Source organism: Polypterus senegalus, chromosome 9, assembly GCF_016835505.1.
Source record: "Polypterus senegalus isolate Bchr_013 chromosome 9, ASM1683550v1, whole genome shotgun sequence".
Taxonomy (NCBI): Eukaryota; Metazoa; Chordata; class Cladistia; order Polypteriformes; family Polypteridae; genus Polypterus; species Polypterus senegalus.
Genome location: NC_053162.1, coordinates 143,128,690 through 143,152,960, shown reverse-complemented (window position 1 = coordinate 143,152,960; position 24,271 = coordinate 143,128,690). Strand labels below are relative to the sequence as shown.

Here is a 24,271-nt window from a genome sequence, read left to right as displayed (position 1 = left end):
ATCATACCACCTCATTTGACCTTCTGCCCAGGAGGGGGTGGTCAGCCAGTTGGCCTAGGTCAGCAGAACTGTGACTTTGTCAGACACTGACTCAGACTTTGTCTGGTAAAATGGCCATGAAGCTCTGAGAAGTTTATTGTCACATTACCTGTTGATTGACTTTTTGTGTTCCTCGCTTCTTTCTCAACTGATGATTTCTGTTATAACGTTAACCAAGTTGAATTATCATGATTGTATGTTAAACAGATTAAAATTTGCTCAGTTTTACTTTATGTATGATTTATGCCAAAATATCTTTTAATTATGTTATAGACACAAGACGCACATAGTAGTATTAGTAAATAATTTTGGAATAGTGTAAAAATGAACAGTGTAAATGGGGAAGTTTGTAGCGGGGCTACATAGAAATAGTGTTTTCAATGTTTGTACTGAGTGCGTTTTGTTTCCATCGTCCCGTTTGTTGTTTATCATGTGTGTATCAGTGAATGTTTTCCCTGTAAATACAGAGGGGACAGATGATGGAGGGAGACCGCAGTCCCAAGATGGAAAACACCTGTTTACAAGCAATCAATTACATCCAGCTCATTACTATATAAACAATCATGAGGGAACAGAGGAAAAAGGAAGGAGAAAGACACAGATTACATTTCACTTACAAAGAACCACCTCCTTTGGGATCTTGTTTGTTTTTCATTCTGCCTGACTTATATCAATTCAATCATCGCCAGAGGCCCTGGGGTTCCACCACACGCCAAGGATTCACGGTGAGGTTGCTCCATTTTTTCCGGGAAATTCAAATGCATCACTTATCTGTTGGCCAGTCATCAGTATTCAGGACAGTTGTATACTCTGACTCATGTTCACTATCATTGACATTTCTGTATTCATTCATCATTATTTGTGTTATGTGTTTGTTATATGTTACTGGGACAAGGGAAGGTTTTGATATTGTATATATGGTATTGTCATGTGTTTAGTTTGGAAGAAGGGATATACATACAGTAATCCCTCGCTATATCGCGCTTCGACTTTCGCGGCTTCACTCTTTTGCAGATTTTAAATGTAAGCATATCTAAATATATATCACAGATTTTTCGCTGGTTCGCAGATTTCTGCGGACAATGGGTCTTTTAATTTAAAGTACATGCTTCCTCAGTTTGTTTGCCCAGTTGATTTCATACAAGGGACGCTATTGGCAGATGGGTTAGAAGCTACCCAATCAGAGCATGTATTACGTATTAACTAAAACTCCTCAATGATATAAGATATGCATCCCGCGCGGTGCTTGATTGTTTGCTTTTCTCTCTCTCTCACCCTCTCTGACATTATCTGCCTGATGGAGGGGGTGTGAGCAGAGGGGCTATTTGCACAGAGGCTGTTTACTTAGAAGATACAGACGCTCCTCTAAAAAATGCCGCTTTGTCGCGGTGCTTCAGCATACTTAAAAGCAAGTATTAATTTTTTGATTGTTTGCTTTTTTCTCACGCGCTCTCTCTGACATTCTCTGCTCCTGACGCGCTCGTTTGAAGAGAAGATATGTTTGCATTTTTTTAATTGTGAGAAAGAACTGTCATCTCTGTCTTGTCATGGAGCACAGTTTAAACTTTTGACTAATGGGTGTTATTTCATGTCTAGAGGGCTCTAATAATGTTAACAGTGTGGGAGAGTTTATAAGGGCTTAAAATATATAAAAATAACCATACAAACATATGGTTTCTACTTCGCGGATTTTCACCTGTCGCAAGGGGGTCTGGAACGCAACCCCCGTGATCGAGGAGGGATTACTGTATATATATATATATATATATATATATATATATATATATATATATATATATATATATATATATACTAGCAAAATACCGCACTTTGCAGCGGAGAAGTAGTGTGTTAAAGAAGTTATGAAAAAGAAAAGGGAACATTTTAAAAATAACGTAACATGATTGTCAATGTAATTGTTTTGTCACTGTTATGAGTGTGGCTAACATATATATATATATATATATATATATATATATATACACACACACACACACACACACACACACATATAAACATATATACATATATACATACATATCAACATATATATACACATACATATACACACATACATACACACAGATAAATATACATATATACACACATACACATATATATATACACATACATACATACATACACACACATATACATATACATATCCACATATATATATATATACATATATATATATATACATATCTACATATATATATATATACCATATATAGCAAAATCCCCACGCTTCGCAGCGACGAAGTACTGCTTTTAAATTTTTATTAAGAAGAAAAGAAAACCTTTTTAAACTGAAGGAAAATATACCAATATCTGTCTGTTAAGGATCTCTTTGTATACCACGTTGTCAGTTCAGCACTCCGGTTGTAATATGACCAAGCTGAACACTGAGCTTACGTTGAGACGTTGAGTACGTTGAGAATGCAACGTATAGTTGTCCAGGAGAAAAGCAATGTTGCCTCCAATCAATGGCAACCTTTTGTAGGGTCTGTCCATGAAATGTATTAATTGTCATTGTGAAGCAGAGCCTTACTGGAAATTTGAGGCATTTGAATTGAAATGGAAGATCAGAGGGTATAACGGTGATGTGAGGAATACATTCAGAGTGTGGCGCTCTGCTGTTTTTTTGTGTAGCTGCCTTCACACAGCTGCCCCGCTGCTTTATATAACCATATAACACCATATAAGGCCATCATTTCTCCTTGCTTTGCGGTTCTGTACTGTTTTATTGTTCGTGTATTACGATTGCTATAGTTATTGTGTAGCTATTTGAGACTTACTTTACTGTTTAGGTACCCATTTCCTTTATTTAATCCACGGCTTGTACACTATTTTTTGTTCGTTTATTACGATTATAGATATTTATTGATTCCCTTCTTTAGCTGACTGCCTGCTCATATAAGGCGCTCCGCTGTTTTTTTCTGAAGCAGTCTTTACACAGCTTCTCCGGTGTTTTATAAACAAACTACATATAAGGCCACCCTTTTTCCTTGCTTCGCCAAGGAAGCTGCCTTTTTATTTAATCCATGGGTTCTCCGCTGTTTTATTGTTCGTTTATTACGATTGTTATAGTTCTCTTTATATAGCACGTTGTCAGTTCAGCACTCCGGTTGTAATATGACGAAGCTGCGCAAGCTCACTCTTGAGAATGCAACGTATAGTTGTCCAGGAGAAAAGCAATCTTGCCGGAAATCAATGGCAACCTTTTGTAGGGTCTGTCCCTGAGACTTATTACTTGTCATCGCGCAGCAGAGCCTTACTGGAAAGTGGAGGCATCTGAATTGAAATGGGAGATCAGAGGGTGTAACAGGGATGTGAGGAATACATTGAGTGTGGAGAAACTCTAGAGACAGTGTGTGTATTAACTTGTGGATTTTTCTGTAAATATTTGGTGGCAGCGTGACGAAGTTGCTTCCACAAGACTGCGTTATCTGTGGAGCTCAGCTCGGAGCATATTCTTTTCCTACCTTGTCAATTGTGTAATGCATTTTTTGAACAGGTTTGATGCATGGAAGTGATCACTCGTACTGCATTCAGTTAGTTCAAGTGAGCTGCTACCTTGTGTGATATTGCGATGTCCACGGCATTATTTAATGTTAGCTAAGACCCGCCACTTAAAAGTTTCTCACTGCACTCCGGTTGTAATATGACGAACCTGCGCGCGCTCACTCTTGAGAATGCAACGTATAGTTGTCCAGGAGAAAAGCAATCTTGCCTGAAATCAATGGCAACCTTTTGTAGGGTCTGTCCCTGAGACTTATTACTTGTCATCGCGCAGCAGAGCCTTACTGGAAAGTGGAGGCATCTGAAATAAAATGGGAGATCAGAGGGTATAACAGGGATGCGAGGAATACATTGAGTGTGGAGAAACTCTAGAGACAGCATGTGTATTAACTTGTGGATTTTTTGGTGGCAGCGTGACGAAGTTGCTTCCACAAGACCGCGTTAGCTGTGGAGCTCAGCTCGGAGCATATTCTTTTCCTACCTTGTCAATTGTGTAATGCATTTTTTGAACAGGTTTGATGCTTGGAAGTGATCACTCGTACTGCGTTCAGTCAGTTCACGTGAGCTGCTCTCTTGTGTGATGTTGCGATGTCCACGGCTTTTTTTAATGTTAGCTAAGACTTGGCACTTAAAAGTTTCTCGCTACAGCAATTTTAACTCCGTTACAAAGTGATCCAAAGTCTCGTTTATACCTCGTGTCTTCTCATTAAACTTGTATCTCGCAAATAAAGTATTCGACGAAGGCATGACAAACGGCAGCGGGAGCGTGTCCATAAACTTAATTTAAACTTACGGTTTACACCGTGCTTTGTTTCCGCAGTAGCTGCACTTATGAATAAGCTTGTATGCGTTTTCTTCAGCTCTTTGGGAGCTCTTCCTTCTTTTCTACGTACTGCGTTCACAGTCAGTTCACGTGATTACATGGGAGGCTTGATGATGTGACATGCAGCTCCGCACCCCACGGCCATCGAGCTAAAGTCCATTACAGTATATGGAGAAGAATAGGTTCCAGTTATGACCATTACGCATAGAATTTCGAAATGAAACCTGCCCAACTTTTGTAAGTAAGCTGTAAGGAATGAGGCTGCCAAATTTCAGCCTTCTACCTACACGGGAAGTTGGAGAATTAGTGATGAGTGAGTAAGTCATCCAGTCAGTCAGTGAGGGCTTTGCCTTTTATAAGTGTATATATATATATATATATATATATTTTTTTTTTGCTGGGTAAGGGGTCGGCCGTTACAAGTTATTGTCATAGAAGTTTTTAATTACTCAAAAATAAATTAGAAAAACCCAATCAATAATGGAACACATAAAAGGAATTTATTGATGTAATTAATTTTTATACCAAAAAAAGGGGAAGCCTGTTTTAACTATTAATTATATATTATTCAAGACATAATTTACAATATAGACATTCACTGAATATGTAAACATTAAAATCAATACAATTAATATCAGAAAAGTCAATTTCAAGAAAACAATTCCAGTGCTCATTCCATCATTAAGGTTTTGGCTAAAGTTTTACAACCAGATACCCTTCCTCACACTAACTATCTGTATTTATTCAGACTTCGGACAGGCACCAAGTTGCACTGTTTTGCCCCCTTGTTGAAAGAGACCACCTCTTGACAAACAGATGTAGTGGTAGAACAGAAAGGTGCAGGATGAGATAAAGGCTAAGAAAGAGGCTAAAAAGGAGGTAAAGAAGACATGGTACCAGTTAGGGAGAAAGAAAGACAAGGACATGTATTGACAGACAAAGAAGGTGGCAAAAAGGGTAATAGGAGCAGCCAAAGCACAAGACTCTGAGAAGGTGTATGAAAAATTAGAGACAAAAGAGAGAAAATGATTTTTAGAAAAGTGAAGACTAGGAACAAAGCTGGGAAGGATTTTAGTCAGATGAAGCAGATGAAAGATGAGTATGGTATGATCAAGAACAGATGAAAGGGGAGCGTTGAAAATCTGTTGAATGAAGAAAATCCAAGAGTTTTGGGGATGGAGTCCTAAAATGAAGGGCTTGCATCAAGAATAAGTAGGGAGGGAGGGAGGGAGTAAAGAAGAAAAGAAAGAAGAATGGAAAGGCAACAGGACCAGAAGAAATACCAGTGGAAGTGTTGAAGAGTATAAGGAAGGAGAGAGTAGATGTGTAGTGGGATCTAATGCAGAAGATCTATGAATACAGGAGAATACCTAAAGAGTGGAGGACAGTATGATTGTACTCATTTATAAAGAGAATAGAGATATTCATGATTGTGAAAACTAAACGCTGATGTCACATACAATGAAAATTTCAGAAATGGTTATAGTGAGAATGCTTAGGGAAGAGACCACCATAGGGGAGAAACAGTTTGGTTTAATGCCAGGGAGTGGAACAACTGATGCAATATTTGCATTTAAACAGCTCTTAGAGAAGCATTGAAAAAAACAGGAAGGTTTGCATTTGGGGTTTATTGATTTTTAGAAGACTTATGATATAGTACCACGTCAAGAGGTCTGGCAGTGCATGAGAGAAAAAGGAGTACCTGAGAAGTATGTGAGGATTATCTAGGATATGTATGAGGGAGTGACGACACGGGTTTAAGCAGTGTTGGGATAACAGACAAGATCCTAGTAATAGTAGGTCAGCACCAGGAATCTTCTTTATGTCCTTACCTCTTTGATCTGGTTATGGATGTGTTGCAGCAGAGGTATTTTCCTCTGAGAGACATCTTCCTCTCCGTGGGATCATTTACTTATTTAGGTGATGCCTTTAACCAAAGCGACTTACAGCATTTATGATACAATTGGTTGCATTTCTTTTGTGGTTTTCCAAATAGAGCACAGGCAGGTCAAGTGACTTACCGTATATACCCGCGTTTAAGTTCTCCTGCAGATAAGTCGGGGCTTGATTTTACTGTAAAATTTCCGGTATTTTATAATGTCAATCGTATAAGTCGAATGTGGAAAACTCACACTATTGGTCCAAGACATTATGATATGCTAACGCCCACCTGAGAGAGTAACCATGGAGCACACTTTTTTTTTCTATGTATTGTGCCTATTTAATCACACAGTAATACCCGAACTATTCTGAAGCAAAATTTGCACTGTTTTGTGTTTTTTGTATCTCACTCTCTCATACATCTTTATCATAGGAGCATCCCTTATCTACAAAGGAGTAATCAATCAGAAGAAAATGTGAAGCTGGTTTTAAATTAAAAGTCATTGATGTGGTGAAAGAAATTGGCAACTGCGCTGCTGCAACAAAATTCTATGTGTCTGAGAAACTGATTGCGAGATTGGAGGAAGCAAGAAGATGTAAAAAAAAAATTAAAGTGTCGTATTTTTGAACGGGCATATAAGTCGGGGTCTGATTTTATGGGTTTCAAGACCCGACTTATATGGGAGTATATACGGTATTCATAGTCATACAGTGTCAGTAGCAGGATGTGAACCCACAACCTCATGGTTTAAAGTCCAAAGCCTTAACTGCTACACCAATGTGGTTCTGTCTGTGATGATAATAGGTGACAACTTACAATACTTCAGGTATTAAGGAATCAGACTTGGAGTGTTAAAATACCCTGATGAGTTTAACTGACCATCCTAATTAAAAGAGACCAATTTTCTAATTTGAGTGACATTAGTTCTTTTGGTTCAGAAAAAAATGCATAACTTGATATATAATAACTGCCTCTTAATTTTCAGTTACATTTTAGATTTTTGTCAGATTAAAAAACACATCTCTCACAGCTACAGAGACCTCAGCATGAACCTTTTTTTTGGAAATTTGCATGTTTTCTTTGTGTCCATGAGAGTTTTCCATTTATTCACATTTCTTCCCACTTACTTAGATATATTCAAGTAACACTGATGTCACATGCTAAAATAGTCCTTTTTGCATGAATACTAAATTTATTTAAAATGCTTAAAACATGTTTTGACAAGATGAGTACTTAATAGACTTCATATTTTTAATTCCAGCCTTAAATGTACAATAATGAAATGGGTAGTGCTCCTGCTTTACAGATCTAGAAGTTGGAATTTGAATATTGTCAGTTTCAGTTTGAACATTCTCCCTTTGTTCATTCTACATAATCCAGTTTCCTCACTTCATAAAAATATATGTGTTAAGTTAATTTGCAACAGTAAGTTGGCCCAGTGTTAATGATTGTGGGTGTGTACAGTATGTGAGGCTGATCGCTGCCGTCTTTAAATTTAAAAATGTATGAATGGTTTTATTAACTGAAAGGAATATTGTATAAAACTAAGATGAATAGGAAAATTCCAATCAATTAATTATGAAGAGTAAAGAAAATGATCACTTGTAAAATGTACTACAGGACTGTAACGTAATGGTCTGCTGCATTTAACATTTTGATAAATTATGCCATATCAGTGGTGCCTACTTCAAATACATATCAAAGAATCCACAGCATTGCATTACTGATGCAAAATCTTAACTAGCTATGGCTGTCATTTAATTAATCTCCTTTTACGCAAAAGAGTCCGTTAATACACTCTAAGCCTTTTATCTGCTTCTGGCAGATAGAACAATACATTATAGAAAAAGAAACATACATTTAGAAGAAGAAGAATGAATGTGAAGTGGAGACAGCGGCATCTTAATTTGTTTTTTTGATTACTCACCTTAGGTATCCAAGATGTCGGCAAATTGAGTTTCCAAGACTCGCATTCCATCTTTCATAGCATACTGGAAGCCAGGATTGCAATTTTTCCAGTTGTATTTCAAGTAAAGAGTTCTCTGAGCTTATTCTGTAAAAAACTGAATACAATGTTTTGAAGTTCCATCATGGCAGGCAGGTGAAACAGAATAAATTATGGACATTTTACTTGGAAAGCTCAATATAAATGCAGACAATTTTAGAAAATGTACATTCTCATTCCGGTTAACCTTTAGTCTTCAGCACCACGACGTGATGATAATACATTCTTGCAAAACAAAAGGTTTAAAATATAAAATGAGAGTTATACATATGTGGCACTGTCACAGATTTTATGCTGCATTTTATTTATTTGCATTAAATTCATTACTGTAATAATGTTCAGTATATATTTTAAACATAGGGGTTATTTTTATCCTAAGGGTGGTCTGCAATGTCTTCTATAGCTGATCAGAAGTAACAGACGTATGACCAGGAAGGTCATCAGAATTCTTGGAAGTGAAATCATCACTAAATTTCAGCACAATAAGTCAGTGGACTTCAGTGGCAACAAGGAATATTACTCGAATTCACAAAGGTACCATTACACTTTCTGACCCAAGATGTTATTTCTTCATAAATTTTCAAGATGGAGTTCTTGAGTTGATACAATGATAAATAGATGCGAACAATTTCAATTAGTGATCCACAATATAACTTTCTATATTGTTCACTTGTTACTTTTCTTCTTGCATATTAATTTACAAAATGAGTCTGTGGCTGCAATTTATTTATTTTGCATAATTTATATTTCAGGGTTTTGTTATACATGTCTAAATTTATATAAAGTCAGGCGATATAACATGATCTTCTGTGATGGATATTCTGTATTACCTGTATTACTTTCTTTAATGTAAACATTTATCCTTTGGGGACAAATAAGTACCTCTCTATCTATCTATCTATCTATCTATCTATCTATCTATCTATCTATCTATCTATCTATCTATCTATCTATCTATCTATCTGTCTGTGTTTTTTTTTATTTTTATAAGGGGAATTGTAATTAACTGAGTAGAGTTTTAAGTTCTACAGAAACAAACATGGCTCAGTTTGTAACACACTGAATAAAATCACTGATTTATTTACACTTAGTTTTCTAAAGGCCCAAAACAATATTAAATCATATTAGCAGTTACTTGGGTTTTTAACTTTTCTTGCAAACATTGCACTTTTTCCAAAATTCTGGAGACTATTGCAAGGGTAGTTGTTTTCAATTCTTTTACTTTTGCTTTTTTACTTTTCCAGAATAAAAAAGAATGTATGTAGCAGGCAGAAAATTACTTTTGAATAGGTACATGACATACCTTTTTTGTGGTCAGGTACAGGAATGTCATCTGTAATGTTGCAGAATGAGGTTTCCTTGGTGTCTCCAAATTCTACTGAGCCCTGAGAGGCCATCGGTTTTATAAAGAATTTAACTACTATGGAAATAAGTCAATTATAGGAAACACATCAATTAAAGAAAAACACTTAACAATTATAAAAAATAAATATACAACAGTAAAAGAATTAGTATGTGCAGTTAGTGTCACTTGCAGTATTACCAAAATATATTCAACATTTAGCCTGAAAGTAGCCATAATGTATCTAAAGATTCTATATGCAGTATATAATTGTATACAGTAAGTAAGAAAAGGACAGCCAAAAAGCTCCCAAAAATCATTGAAAAATAAATATTTTTCACTTTTTAATACATTAGTAAACTAAGAGTATTTCACAAATATTTTAAACTAAAAAAAGAGCAGTATTTCAATCCACAAGTAGCTATAAGTGGCAAATATTGCAATAATTTTTGATATTGATGTTATGTTTGTGATATAAAGGAATACTCCACCCAGAAATTAAATTTTTTCATATATTTCTTACCTCGTGTAGTTTGTATTCACTAAGAAATACTTTTTACAACATTAGAAAAATCTAGATGAGAACAGGCCATTCAGCCCAATCAAGCTCACCAGTCCTAGCCACTTAATTCTTCCAAAATAATAGTATGTCTAGTTTTGAAAGTTAGTAAAGTCTTACTGACTACCACAGTACTTGGTTACTTATTCCAAGTGTCTATGGTTCTCTGTGTGGAATAAAACTTCCTGTGTGAAATTTACCCTTAACAGGTTTCTGTGTCCCCTTGTTCTTGTTGAACTCATTTTAAAATAACAGTCTCAATCCACTGCACTAATTCCCTTCATAATTTTAAACACTTCAGTCATGTCGCTTCTTTCCCTTCTTTTGCTTAGACTGAAAAGGCTCAGCTCGTTTAATCTTTCTGCATAACTCATCCCCTGCAGCCCTGGAATCAGCCTAGATGCTCTTCTCTGAACCTTTCCTTATGCTGCTTTGTCCTTTTTAGCCTGGATATCTCATGTTTCAGTGCAGAATGGAGAAGAAAGAGTTTATGATATAATAGAAGCCAATGCTGCACAAAAGCAAACAATGTGAAAAACATACAAGAGAAGAAAAAATCTTATATTACTCCTGTTGCATAATACATATCACCTATCCAGTTATATGCTCAAAATGTGCAACTTTTTTTTCTAAAATAAAATTAAATATGGTATATATTTCCAGAATAATCATCATAAACAAGAAACGAAAACATCATGGGAGCCACTTTTTGAATTGAAGACACTTGACAAACGAATCATGGGGAGAGGCAGGTCTTCAATTCAAAAGGTCTTTTCCATGAAGTTGTAGTTTCCCGTTTGTGAAGTGCACATTTTGTATGTTTTGAGCATTTGACTAAATAATTGACTGTCATTATTATCCTGTATCATAAGACTTTTTTCTTTTTTCATTAATGTTTTTTCACACTGTTTGCCATTGTACATCTTAGGTCACTATTGGATTTTGCTATGCCATAAACCTTTTTCTGTCCATTCTGTATGAAAACACAAGATTCAACATTTTATTGGAAACCGTTATAAAATACAAGGGTAAGTAACATACAAAAAATGTAATTTTTGGTCGGAGCGTTCCTTAAATCTATGAGGTGGTGTTTATATGGCACACAGTTCTTTTAATTGCACTTGGACTAATATCTAGACAATTATCACAAAGTTTAAATTCATAAACATGAAGACACAGGTGCAGATCTAGCAGGAGCAATGTTTGCTTGGGCTGTCCTGTAAGCCAATGTTTGATAAAAGAAATACATTTTCTAAAAATGATAAACAAGGTTTGTAGTTGAATTTATAAGACATTGTAAAGATTTTTTTCTAAAGCCCCTTTACCTTAAAGAAGGTAATTTTAACTTGTTTAAAGGAATACTCAACTCAAAATTTTTGCAACTTTTACTAAACTCCACATTGTTTGTAGTGATGACCAGAGATCAAATTTCAATCGCTTGTTTTCATATAGAATGGAGGTAACAAAATTCCTGATATAATGGGCTTCAATGGGGTCCCAAACTGAACAACAGCAAAGAATATTAAAACATTCACAGCAAAATTTCTAATTATTTATGTCAAATAATATAAATGACAGATTATATAACCACAACATCTCATACACATATATTTATTGCTGAACTCTTATTAAATAAACAGTTTTTTCTTAAATTTTCATATGCACAAGAGTGAAGTATGCTCAAGATGATTGAGCATTTCAGTTGAAGGCCTTTCTCCTCCTTCATGCTCACATTCTCACTGGTGATAATGGCAGGGAGTGATATTGAAATTGGCAATGGGGTTATAACAAATAGAAACGGCTTACTGAAACACCAAAGTCCAAAACACGCAGCAAAACAATCATTGCCAGAAACTAGATATGTCATAAAACCTTTTACAATGAAGAATAATGCTAAGGCCATGAAATTTGTCTTTAAATTATCCATAAACTTGCAACAGTTAAGAGCAGGGTGTTAAATCTTAACACTAGAATCCCTGAAGCCTAAAAAAAAAAACTTGTAATCCTGAGCCACCTTAAATTCCTTCGCACCACTCCATCAGCCTCTTTTGTTTTGTAAATGTGTCAATCAGCACAAGCAGCGGGGTTGAGTCCGTTGCAAAATTACCAGAGCTCAAGTCTCTTTATCTGGCAGTGAGGTGCCTGGAGTTTTATAGGGTAAATAATATATCTTTATTTGGAATACATATATACAATGATCTGTGTAAGAGTAGGATGACAGGAACTGCTGAAAACATGGCTAAAACAAAAACTTTTTCCATGTTATACTAATAATGACATGAAGTGTATAATGTGTGAAGACTTTAGTTCAAATATCAAATAAACATGTATGCTTTTATTGGAGAAAATAACCAAAGAAAAAAAAATCATTCCATTTTCATGTTGCTGTCAATGAATTAAAAACCCAAGCTCAAATGTCAATTGACAGAAAGTTCATATGTCTTCTTGGATGGTGCAGAGGTAAGAACTGCTGCCTTATAACACAAAGGTTCGAGGCAGGGCACTCCGCATTTTGAGTACAGAGCTGCTGTTATTTTTACTATAATATAATAAAAACATACATTTTATTTCAGTCTATAACACCCAGTGTAAATTTTGGCTACTTGTAAAAGCTAGTGCTTGTTTTTTTATTTTTCAGTTTTATTCTCTCATTGACGTTCACATGGTACAACAAACTTGCCTCTCCTTTTCTGAATTGATGGCCTCTCTTTCTGAATGGATCTCCATTTTTTTCACAAGAGCAGCGATGACCACAGTTGGTGCTGTGATTGATGCCTGCTCAGAACTGTTTGTTGTACTGGCTATCAAAGGAACGATGTCCTGTGAACGCAGCATTTGTGCTTTGACAACAAAGATACGTGTCCAGAACATTTGAAAAACGACAGATTTGCTGCGATCTCGGACTTCTGGCAACGTTTTGTTGAGAACTGTGTTTTGAGTTACAACCCAGGGCAACGACTTTCCGAGTGTGTGGTCATAAAGCCTATGGAGCCATTTCTGGACAAAGGCAGAACCGTAACAACAGACAGCTTCTTCACAGCACCTTTCCTGGCTAATAAACTGCTGTACCATGGCACAACTCTGCTTGGCACAATAAAGTAAAATGGGACTTCCACCTGCAGCTAAAGTCACTTCAGTCTGTGAGCAAATTGCCACGCTAGTGTTTAGCTCAGATATTAGTATATCCCACAGTGATGACAACTAATATCTTAAAAGAGTACCTAATAACTTCTTCAAAAGCCATGAACTATACAGTTGAATAAGTAAATAAAACATTAATATAGATATTAAATATTAGTAAACATAAAATAGAAAAGCAACATTATTTTTTAAGCATATGGTTCAGAGTTTCCATAAATTTGTTCTTTTAAAGAGAGAAAGGTGTTGGCAGAAAGTACCAGGAAAGAAAGATGAAACACTGGCACACTGTGTAAAATACATGGAGTCTATCGTAAACTTCAATCCGTGGGCATGAGAACATATACAGTAAATTGTAGTATAATGCTTGACAGACATTTCCCACACAGCAGCTATCAAATGTTATTTGATTTCATACCATACACACTGTGGGCTGAATTTGTGAGCAGTGTAGCTTTGTGTACGGCAACAAAAAATAAAGAGCAAAAAAGGAACTGATTTTTGAGGCTGGTTTCCCAAACCTTACACACCTTTTTTCCAATGTCACCCCTATTTATCTAGTAGTTTGGGTGAGCACTGTGCATTAGTCTGTACTGTTATAATAGTTAAATTCATAGCAAACTTGAAATTAATGACAATTATCATGCTTTATTTTATTTTTATTTTTTCCTATAATCAAGCTTTATGTCTTTATTTAAGAGATATGCTGAAGTTTATCTAGGGACTTGAAAGCAGGTATCAAACTGTCTTTTACACTGTCTTTTTAATGTAAATGTTATTGTCTCTTTATATCCGCAAACACATAATATTATATGCCATTAACATAACATTATATATCATCAAATCAGTGATTATGACCCTTTAAACATACTTGCTAGAAAGCAGTGTGTATCCACTGGCTCCTTTCTGAGAGCCTGATGAACGATGATAATGTCCATTGAGTAGGGTGATACCAAACAAATCACTGGTACATTCAATGTTACTTTAAATGTTCAAATATTGTGATGGCTGACATGTTTAATGCAGATCAAATTTTAATGATGACTAGAACAAATTTTTAAAAATACTGCAGAAAGCCTGTAGCTATGTTCCTACAGCAAACGGTACAATTCATGTGATCTCTGCAGACAGTCTGCTGCCATGTCAGGCAAAAAAAGTAATGCAGTTAATTAACATGATAATGATTAGTCACTCACAGCTCTCAAGCTAGCGATATCATTTTGAAAACCATCAAAAATGAAATTCTGCCTAGCTAATAAGGCACAAAATGATTACCCTATTGGACATTTTGAACAATATGTACATTCATTTTTGAATTTAAATATTTCCCTATTTTATAGATGACAAGAACAGTAGTGGTAAAGGGTCTCACACTCTTCAGTGTGCTTTTTACTGTAAGATTTTGATGTAATAAAATACTGTAATATAATTGCTGATTTTTAATATGGTGTACATATTTACACAGCAACAGAAATGATAATAAACATGGTAGTAAAAGCAGTGAAAAATAAAAGTGTTTTTGTAATACAGTATAGTATACTTCTCAGAAATAATGCATTACTTTGAAGAGCAACAGATTTTGGGATACTAGTATATACCTGTACACTGTATAATGTATATTGTCACGCAAGTGTGCAATACCCCGCTGAGATGGGTGGGCGTGGAGGGGTTTTGGTATTTGGGGCTACCACTAACATTATTTTCTTGTTCTTCTTCCCTCACAGTGCCAAGAAACTGCCCAGTAAGGGCACCTAGTTCCCACCCCTTCCGGTCCAGCCGCCATAAAACATGGATGTTCCAGGAGAAGGCGTCTTATAAAGACCACAGCCTACCACAGGTTATAGGAGTGTCTTAGCGACGCTTAAAAGAATTAATTTTTCTGTTCCTTATTTATAAGAAATCCCATTTTGGGGAGCAGCACAAAATGGCACGTTTTCTTTTCATTTTTTCATAACTTCAAGTTCGTCTGGAGGTGAATAAAAGGGGCTACCCGGCTGATGTTGATGCCCAACCACTTATTACATTGTGAAATAAAACCCGTTATTAAGGATAGAGCTGCCAGGTAAGAGGAAAAGAGGAAGACCAAAGAGAAGGTTTATGGATGTGGTGAGTGAGTACATGCAGGTGATGGGTGTAACAGAACAAGATGCAGAGGACAGAAAGATATGGAAAAAGATGATCTGTTGTGGCAACACATAACAGGAGCAGTCAAAAGAAGAAGAAGATACTGAAAGAAAGAAATTTTCAGAATAATGAATACTTTTTGTTGGCCTGGACAAATGTTCATACAACATCATGTTTAGCGGATTGTGTTATAATGAAATTTAAATATCAGTATAACTTTTTATTTCTGACAAAAAAATGGCAACTAAAGATAATAATGCAATTCAACATACTTACTGCCACGCTTATACTTTCGCGGAGTCTCAGCTACAGGCTGCCTCTTTCTTGTTAGACGAATAGAAAGTGACAGTCTGTCGTGAAACTTCCGGTCTCGGGCAGTTTCGGCGGGGTTCAGTGAGAGAGTGGCGTGACATTATACACAGTGCAAAATTCTAATGGCGCTTTTCCACTGCATAGTACGGCACGACACGGTTCAGTTCAGCTCACTTTTGGGGGGTTTTCCACTGGGAACAGTACCTGGTACCTGGTCCTTTTTTTAGTACCACCTCAGCCGAGGTTCCAAGCATGCCGATCCGTTACCAAAACGTGACGTGTAAACTCTGCTGGTCACTGATTGGCCGGAGAAAATTGTCATTACTGCGTCACTGAACTTGCGACACGAGACACAACAGACCCGCTAGATTTTTAGCACAGCCAGCGAAGGTTCGGACGCACCTTTAACCAAACATGGCTGTTTCGTGGTCTATTGAGGAAGTACAGACGTTCCTCTCGTTGGTAGCCGAGGAGCGGATCCAGCGAGAGCTGGATGGGGCGACGCGGAATGAAAAAGTTTTTCAGGAGGTCGCAAAGCTCTCGGGTGCACATGGCTACCATCGGACTTACAAACAGTGTAGGGACAAGTTAAAAAAAATGAAGAGCGAGCAGTAGAGGCGGCGCAACTATAATGACACATGAATAATCCCGCCCACTCTAAAGTGGTACTAAACTGCAGTCGAAACGCAAACCGAGCAGAACTGAGCCGAACCAAGGTGAGCTGAACCGTGCTGTGCCGTACTATGCAGTGGAAAAGCACCATTAGTCAGTTCTCCTAATGTTTCATTTTCAATCTATATTCATACCTATATTTCTATGAAGAATGGTTAAATCTAACATCTCATTTTCATTCTGTATTCATATCTGTATTTCTATAAAAAGGTTACATTTAACATTTCACTTTCAAATAAAATATTTTTTGCAGTTTAAAAAGTGCTGTTTTATTTTTCAAACAGGTATCGTCAAACTTGGGTCACAGATTTGCAAAAGAGGCAGGAAGGTGAGTCCAGGTTCCCAAGGAAAAGTCAGGTAGTTTATTACTGTCTACAGAAGGCAGGTACAGTCTCAAGACTTCATAAAAAATAGGAGCTGTTACTTCACTCAAGCACACAAAATAGGAGCCTTGATACAGGCAATCATCCTGCTTTACCTCCCATCTTCAAATTAGAAGAACACCAGCACCTCAGAATCCCTGCTGTGGCAGACCAGGAGTGTGCAAAGAAGAGCAGGACAAAGCCGGTGTTAAATGTTCTAAGCATCGTGTGACAAGCATGTTATACAGTAAGCCTAATCCTGCAGAGGACAACCAATTACTTTGCCCTTGGTTTACCATTCACCAGATGCAGCAGAGCAGCTATGAAAGTGTACTTGTGCCCCCACCATAGAGATGGCAAATCGTCGGCGACCCCACTCACAACAGTATACGTATTTTCCCCATATTTGTTGTGACAAAATTTCCGTTATAATGAAATATCTTTATGGTCCCATGAATTTAATTAAAATGGGATTCCACCGGTATTATGAAATACAGTACAATGTTATCATTTTATTTGGTTCAATAATGTACTTATGTTACATTGAATTATTGTAAATTTTATTTAAAAATGCCTTTATATTTAAATAGATTTTTTATTTACCAAAAGAACTTGTCCAAACTGTGCATTTTAGAATGACCTTTTTAATGGCTGCTTTATTTATTTCAGAATGCATCATTTGTGATGGTTTCATCACTTGTCAAACAAAAGCAATATGCTAAACCTGTTCCTCTTGGTTAGTTATTTTCTGTCAATGATTTGTAAATTTTTTGAATGATTAATAATCAATAAGACAACCAACCCAGTAGAGCAAATTATTGCAGGTAATGGGGTGTAGGATCTCTGTTTCACGTTCAGGCCAGGATGCCAGAAATATGAAGAGATCTATACAATTTATGAACAAGGTTCATACATCGGTGAAAGCCTATATTAACTCTTTCACTTTCTCTGTTGTGATTTGAAACGTGATTTGACTGGCTTTCACAAATAACCTAGACACACTTGTTGAAATAAGCAAAATAATACAGAATAATAGAAGATGGATATATGCAAAATATATATATATATATATATCATTTGCCCTGGCTCAGAGACCACCTCCCCACCACAATGAGTTCTCTATCTCAGTTTGTGAGGTGCTGCTGTGCGCTTTTCTTTTGGATTTAGGGTAAGAAACTTAATAATAGTAATAGCCAGAACTTATCCTTCATAAGAATATTATCTTTAGTTACAATTAATACCAATACCATATTACATTAGTTGGCTTTGTCCAGTCTATTAAATTGAAGTCAATAATTCTTGGAATTAAAGTATACTTACGGTTGGAGGTAAGCGATGCTCAATTCATCTTCTAGTTGGCTTTCTCCAGACACATGGAAGGATTTTTCAGTGCATTTTCTTTTCCTTGTTCAGAAGTCTCCTTCTTCATCTTTGGCTGCACTTTCTGGATGTAGGTGGTACTGCAGTGTTCTCTTGGAGGGTTTTATGCATATTGTCCTTTGATGCTAGCAAAGTTACACCTGCTAAGTCAACTGGTGATCAGTCAGTGACAGTTGTTAGCAAGGTGAACATGTGGTTTTCTTGCAGTCACTCTGCCTTGCTTCTGTCCTTGCTATCCCTCAGCAAAGTTCGACTAATGGCAATCTCATCCAAACTCCAATACAGACGAGTATTCCACCTTTTCAGTCCAGTATGGCTGTCGTCTGGAGTAAAGGGCTTGCTTTGACCTCTGTTGCGGCCACACCTTATCAGCTATGAGTTCTGGCTATGGCCAGGCAAGTAATGGCCAGGTCAAGCTATAGCGTAGTGAATTAGGGTGTTTCTAGGGTTTTAATAGAGAGGAACAGAGGTCATATCATTGACTTCTTGGGGGCACATAAGCCTGTGCTCTTGGTTGACCACTGGTGCAATTTTATGTCCATCAATGTTACTCATCCTGGATTTATGCTCCTTTGTTCAGAACTTGAGTCCATTTCGCGCCTTAGAGAGAGCTGTCTCTGGCTGTTACATGGTCTGGAATCAATCATATGATCAGATAAGGCTGAAGATGCTATATACCAGAGGAAGGCCCAGTCAGGCAAACTGAGACTTTTAGCTAGTGATTGAAGTGACTGGCAATGGTTTTCTAAGCCAGGATACTGGTTCCAGCCTGGTAAAATGGATAATGCCAGTCTGACCTACAGACTTTTTCCTGATTGTAGGTGGTAGGCTACCAAACAGCTTTAGCATCACCTTTCTTATTCAAACTGGCAAAAACATTGAGGCAGTAACAGCAGCAATAGTTTGTTTCGCAGATGAAATATGTAGAGCTAATTTTATTTATACAGTAACTGTACCAATAACAAGTTCATGAAACAATGATAAATTGCACTAGAAGATTAGCAACCTAGTTACACTTTCCTGCAGGAAATGCCTCATTTAACAAAAACAATATGAACAAGGATAAGACGTTACTAGTCTCATGCTGCTCCTGCTTCGTAATGCAATACTACCAGAATCTCTGATCAGCCATTCTCACTTTCTCTCTCTCTCTGTCTTGATGATCTACCAAGAAAAGCACCAGAACGCCTGCATGCTGATGCTTTTAGCTTCTCTAAAAAAAGTCTCCTGCCTTTTGGAAAATTCTTTAGGTTTGTGCAATGTAGGAACTCCCTGTCCTTCTCAAACGGGTCACCATCATTTAAGCATTTAGCTCCTTCTATCTGAAGAACAATCTGTCTATGATGATATATTGGGAATGCTCAGACAGATAAGTGCTCTTCAAAACATTCACAACAATAAAGAGGTTTTCAGTAGTTTAACATCAATTGAGCGCTGTTTCCACAAAAAAGGTCATCTGGAGGCATGTCACCTTGAATTTCCATCCTTGGACATTCAACATTAATGCTTGCCTATGTGGTTTATTCACAGTCGCCTTTTGTGTGGACATGGTGCTCAATCAGTCTTAAATTACTAACAGTTTTCTTATCAGAATCAACAGTTTGAAGAGCACTTGTCCATTTGAGGATTTCCAATATACAGTATTGTCAGTTTATCTCAAATTATCATCATGTGTTAAATAATCTCTATTTTGCTTGCAAAGCTGGCAAATCCGATTGTTAACTGCCTCCATGTCTTTACTAGTTGGATTGCAAGAAGCAGTAAAGATCTTCGGTATCCAGATTATTTTGAAACTGATGTTAGAAGACGTAGCTAAAATGTACATCACCAATGCTGAAAAGTCAACAATGGCAATTTTAACGTCATTAAAATGACAAAATAAAAATGAGTCATACTTGTAGTATATGGGAGGGCTTAGGTTAGTTCTGTGCAGGAATGGAATTACACCTTTATAGAGTGGATGAGATATAAAATAACCAGTCTTGTACATCCCTCTAATGCAAGATAAATTTTCAAATATACTTTTAAATATTAAAAAAATGCATGCATGTTCCTAATAAGATATTAGGGCAAATCTGATGATTTCATAATTGGACCAAATGAGTCCTTACACAAGGATCACCTTGGGATAAGAAAGAAACAATTTAAATATTTTTGGATAGTGTTATCCACTTAAATATCATAACGCCATGGTGTTACACAAACCTGAGGTGCCCACTATGCAATTACTGCTATAAATAAAACACGTCATCTTGCCAGTCACAAGATCTACAATGTGAAAGCACTAAAAATGACACAGTTCATTAGAAAGCTGAGATTAATCATTAGGGGAAATATCTTTGATCAGCTGAGAGCCATGCTGTTTGTCTCAGAAAGTTTCAGAAATTCTAAATTAGCATATGTTAGTCATACAAATATAAAAGCGGCATATGAGCAGAAGAACTCCTTTTCATATGAAAAGTACATTTAATTGAACAGTCATTTGAAAGATCAAAGCATCTTATGTATTAGAATTGTGGGACACAGGATTACTGCTACAGTAGATAACTGAGATGCATAATGCTTTGTTTTTTGCAGAGCCAGCAAATCTAGCAAATCATTTCTGCCTACCTGATTTTCTGCAGTAAAAATAGAGGAAGAATCATTTAATTTCACATATCTCACTTCCATGTTTCAGAGAGCTCTGTTGACATATTAAGTACATTATTCTTTTCTCACATATAAGCCAGCCATCTGCTCATGTGTGAAATGGAATCCTGACTTGTATTACTGTACATCTTTTATTGCAATCTGCTTTTATTTATTAGCAATTATTTTTCCTTTACGATAATCTTTACCTCTTAAAGCACTCTGTATGTGTGTGATCGTTAAAAGCTAAGAGTGGCCAATTGATTTATCTTTAGCTTCTTAAATTTTGATGTTGTCAACCAGGGCTGAACTCTGAGTCCACCTCATGAAAGAATTATTGTACATCTGCACTTTATTAAATGTTGCTGTCAATGTTGAGAGATTTCTGATATCCTATTGGTAAATGATATTTAATTTTGCAATTAAGGTGAAGTAATTAGATTGGTGTCTTATGACCTCCTGCTTCCTAAAATTCCTTCACAATTCATCAGCAGCTACAGCATACAGTAGATGCTACCATAGTAATTCTTGATACTGTAAGGTGAAGAAAGTTCAGCTTATCAAACATGTTAGCAAGAACAGTCGATTTAAAGAACAAAGCCCAAATGTCTCTTCTAAGGTGCTGATTAAAAGCTCTTAACTTGTCACCTGCAGACTCGAGACACAATCGCAAGAAATGGCGTGTAAGAAAGAATCGACCCAGCTCTCATCTGTTAGAGGTGGAAGGACAATGAACCCACCCAACCAATCTCTAAACAGTTTCAAACAATTTTATTAAATGAAAAGTATCATATTTTACTTTGCAATGGTTTTCTAAGCATTACTGGTTTGAATAAAGCAAAGCAAGATATTACATTTTCTGCAAAATGTGTAGAAACTTCCCCTAAATATACACTAGAGAAGAAATCACATTCATGATAGTAAGCTATTTGACTTTCCCAATTATGATGAAAATATTATCTAAATCTTCAATAGTTAGCACTGACATCTCTGGTTTATTATATCAGACTCCATTTTCAGCACCATGCATGACTATTTTCATATCTGTAATTGCACACGTCCCTGTGTTGCAGAAAATTTCCCAACACATATCTGGCTGTGTTTATGGTGAAGTTCATCATACTGGGTTTCACTGCAGTCATTTGTTTGTTTGTTTTTTTTTTTGATAATCAATTATTTTGATAATTATCAGCATAAGTGCAATTACCCCCTTTCCCCTCGTTTCACTTCTGGAGATTTGTTTTTCACTTTAGAAATGCTCTAGGTCAGAGGTCCCCAACTCAGGTCCTGGAGGGCCTCAGTGGCTGCAGGATTTCATTCTAACCCTTTTCTTAATTAGTGGCCTGTTTTTGCTGTTAATTAACTTCTTTTGAATTCATTTTAATTGACTTGCTCTTAAAGACTCAGTCCCCTTTTTTCTTTTTCCTTAATTAGCAGCCAAACAATAATGAAATACAAATGAGCCAAAACATGACCAGCAAACTGTGTCCATCATACAATATCTGAAAATAAAGAAAGATGAAGGTCTCAGGAATGTTGATCTGTTCAGGTCCCCAAAACATTTTAATAGTTCTCTTAGAAAATCAATCAGTTCAGAAATATCTGCTTTTGCACAATGAGAGCAGCAACAAGCCATGGAATTAAAGAACGGGTTTAATTAACAACAAGAACCAGCGCCTAATTAAGCAACTGGTTGCATTAAAATTGGTTGGAGTTTCAGGCCCTGACTTAGTTGGTCTTCTGTTGGCTCCCTCACTTCACATTGCATTTCTGTTTAGGTGCCATTTAAAGAAAAAAATCAAGTAATTCAGAAGAATGATGAAGAAATTCAGGGGAACAAATCTTAAAAAAACAAGTCAATTAAAATTAATTCAAAAGAAGTTAATTAACAGTAAAAACAGGTCGCTAATTAAGAAAAGGGTTAGAATGAAAACCTGCGGCCACCGTAGCCCTCCAGGACTAGAGTTGGGGACCCCTGCTCTAGATCGAATCTTTGGTTAGATCAAATGTACTTGTTTTCCCTTCAAAAAACAAAAAGAAAAAACCTCAGTTTTTGATCTCCAATCAGTTTAGTGTTGCCAACCATCAAAAGGCATCAAATAATGAATGTCTACCACCTGCTTAAACAAATAAAGAAAATTATGTACTGCATTGTCATGTGCATGTAATGCATAGTTTAATTTATACTGCATACATATCTCAGTTTCTCTGTAAAATGAAACTTTCTAGAAAATGCCCCTTTTAGGATGTCTTCTATTATCTAATAATTGTGCTGATTTGCAAGGTAAGAATAAAAAAAAGCAATACCACATGCTGTTTTTCAGACTTAAACCTTTATTAGCTTTAATAATTCTTTTATGGTGGGCCCTTAAGATTATATTTTAATGCCACAAAATATTGCTTGTAGCAGGGCATAAAATGTACCAATTATTTAAAATTTTCTAAGATAAGCCAATGATGTGTGACAGATTGAAAAAATCCAGCTCACAATTAAATAAGATAAGAAACTGGAAGCTGGCCTGACCATTTTATGATAAGTGAAAAGTATAACACAGTATAAATTTAAGTGATTAAATAACAGAGTGGGGGGAAATAGCAGGGGTTGTGCTGTCATTTATGACACCTGCTATTAGATTCACAGTAAACACAAAGGCATTTTTGGAGAGGTGCGTGGGTGTAGACTCGGCTCAAACTGTAGTTAAACAAATGCAACCTCTGTCATTTTGTGGTTTAATTGTAACATGCTAGTAAGAATACCTTTTCAAATAATAACAAGCTTTAAACTATAATTACCACAGACTACATTTTGAGCAAAGTTTGACATTACCACTGTCATTCTTACTGTTATATATCCTAGTAAAAGTATAGGTCAGATAGGGAAAAAAACCTTAAATGTCATATATTTGAAAAACGTATTTTTAAATTAGTAGGATTTCTGGAAACCCAGTTATTCTGCTAAGGAAGGGTGTGCGGTGACTAAGGACTAAATTGCCTTATTTTTAAACAATTCCTGTGCTTGTTTGATGTTAAATTAGAATGTAACAAAGCTGGAGTTTACCAAATGAACACCAAAGATACAAACATTCCACAGTATTGCAGGTAAAGTAAGGAATCCAACTGACATTATAGGCTGCACTATTCAAACGACATTGATAAATACAGTTAATGTTAAACATATAAAGGTGTTTCATTACCTTCATTTTTCAATTGGACTATATACTATTTTAATTTGACTGTGCTACATTCTTCACTTTAACTTCTCAAACTAGCCTACCTTGTTTTTGTGTTTGTATGTAAAATATTATTCACAGAATACATAGTTAAAATTTATTTACTAACACCATGTATGGTGCTGAAAATTCTTTTCAATACATTTTTATAAGAAATTACTGTTCATTGAGATAGTATCATCTATGTTATGTTCTTTCTGTGTGTGGTGTCCAGAACTGCCCGCAATACTCTACTCTACTCACTTCTGGAGTA

General features: G+C 36.2%; 1 protein-coding gene across 1 annotated transcript in view; it reads right to left on the bottom strand.

Annotated features, from left to right (window-relative positions):
* Positions 1-24,271, bottom strand: part of tmprss5 (transmembrane serine protease 5) — a 104,255-nt gene that overhangs the window by 66,591 nt on the left and 13,393 nt on the right. Inside the window, exons 3-4 of the mRNA XM_039762517.1 lie at positions 9,575-9,691; positions 8,194-8,329 (exon numbers count right to left, since the gene is read on the bottom strand). Coding sequence (XP_039618451.1) covers positions 8,194-8,329; positions 9,575-9,691 — 253 coding nt within the window. The remainder of the gene's footprint in view (positions 1-8,193; positions 8,330-9,574; positions 9,692-24,271) is intronic.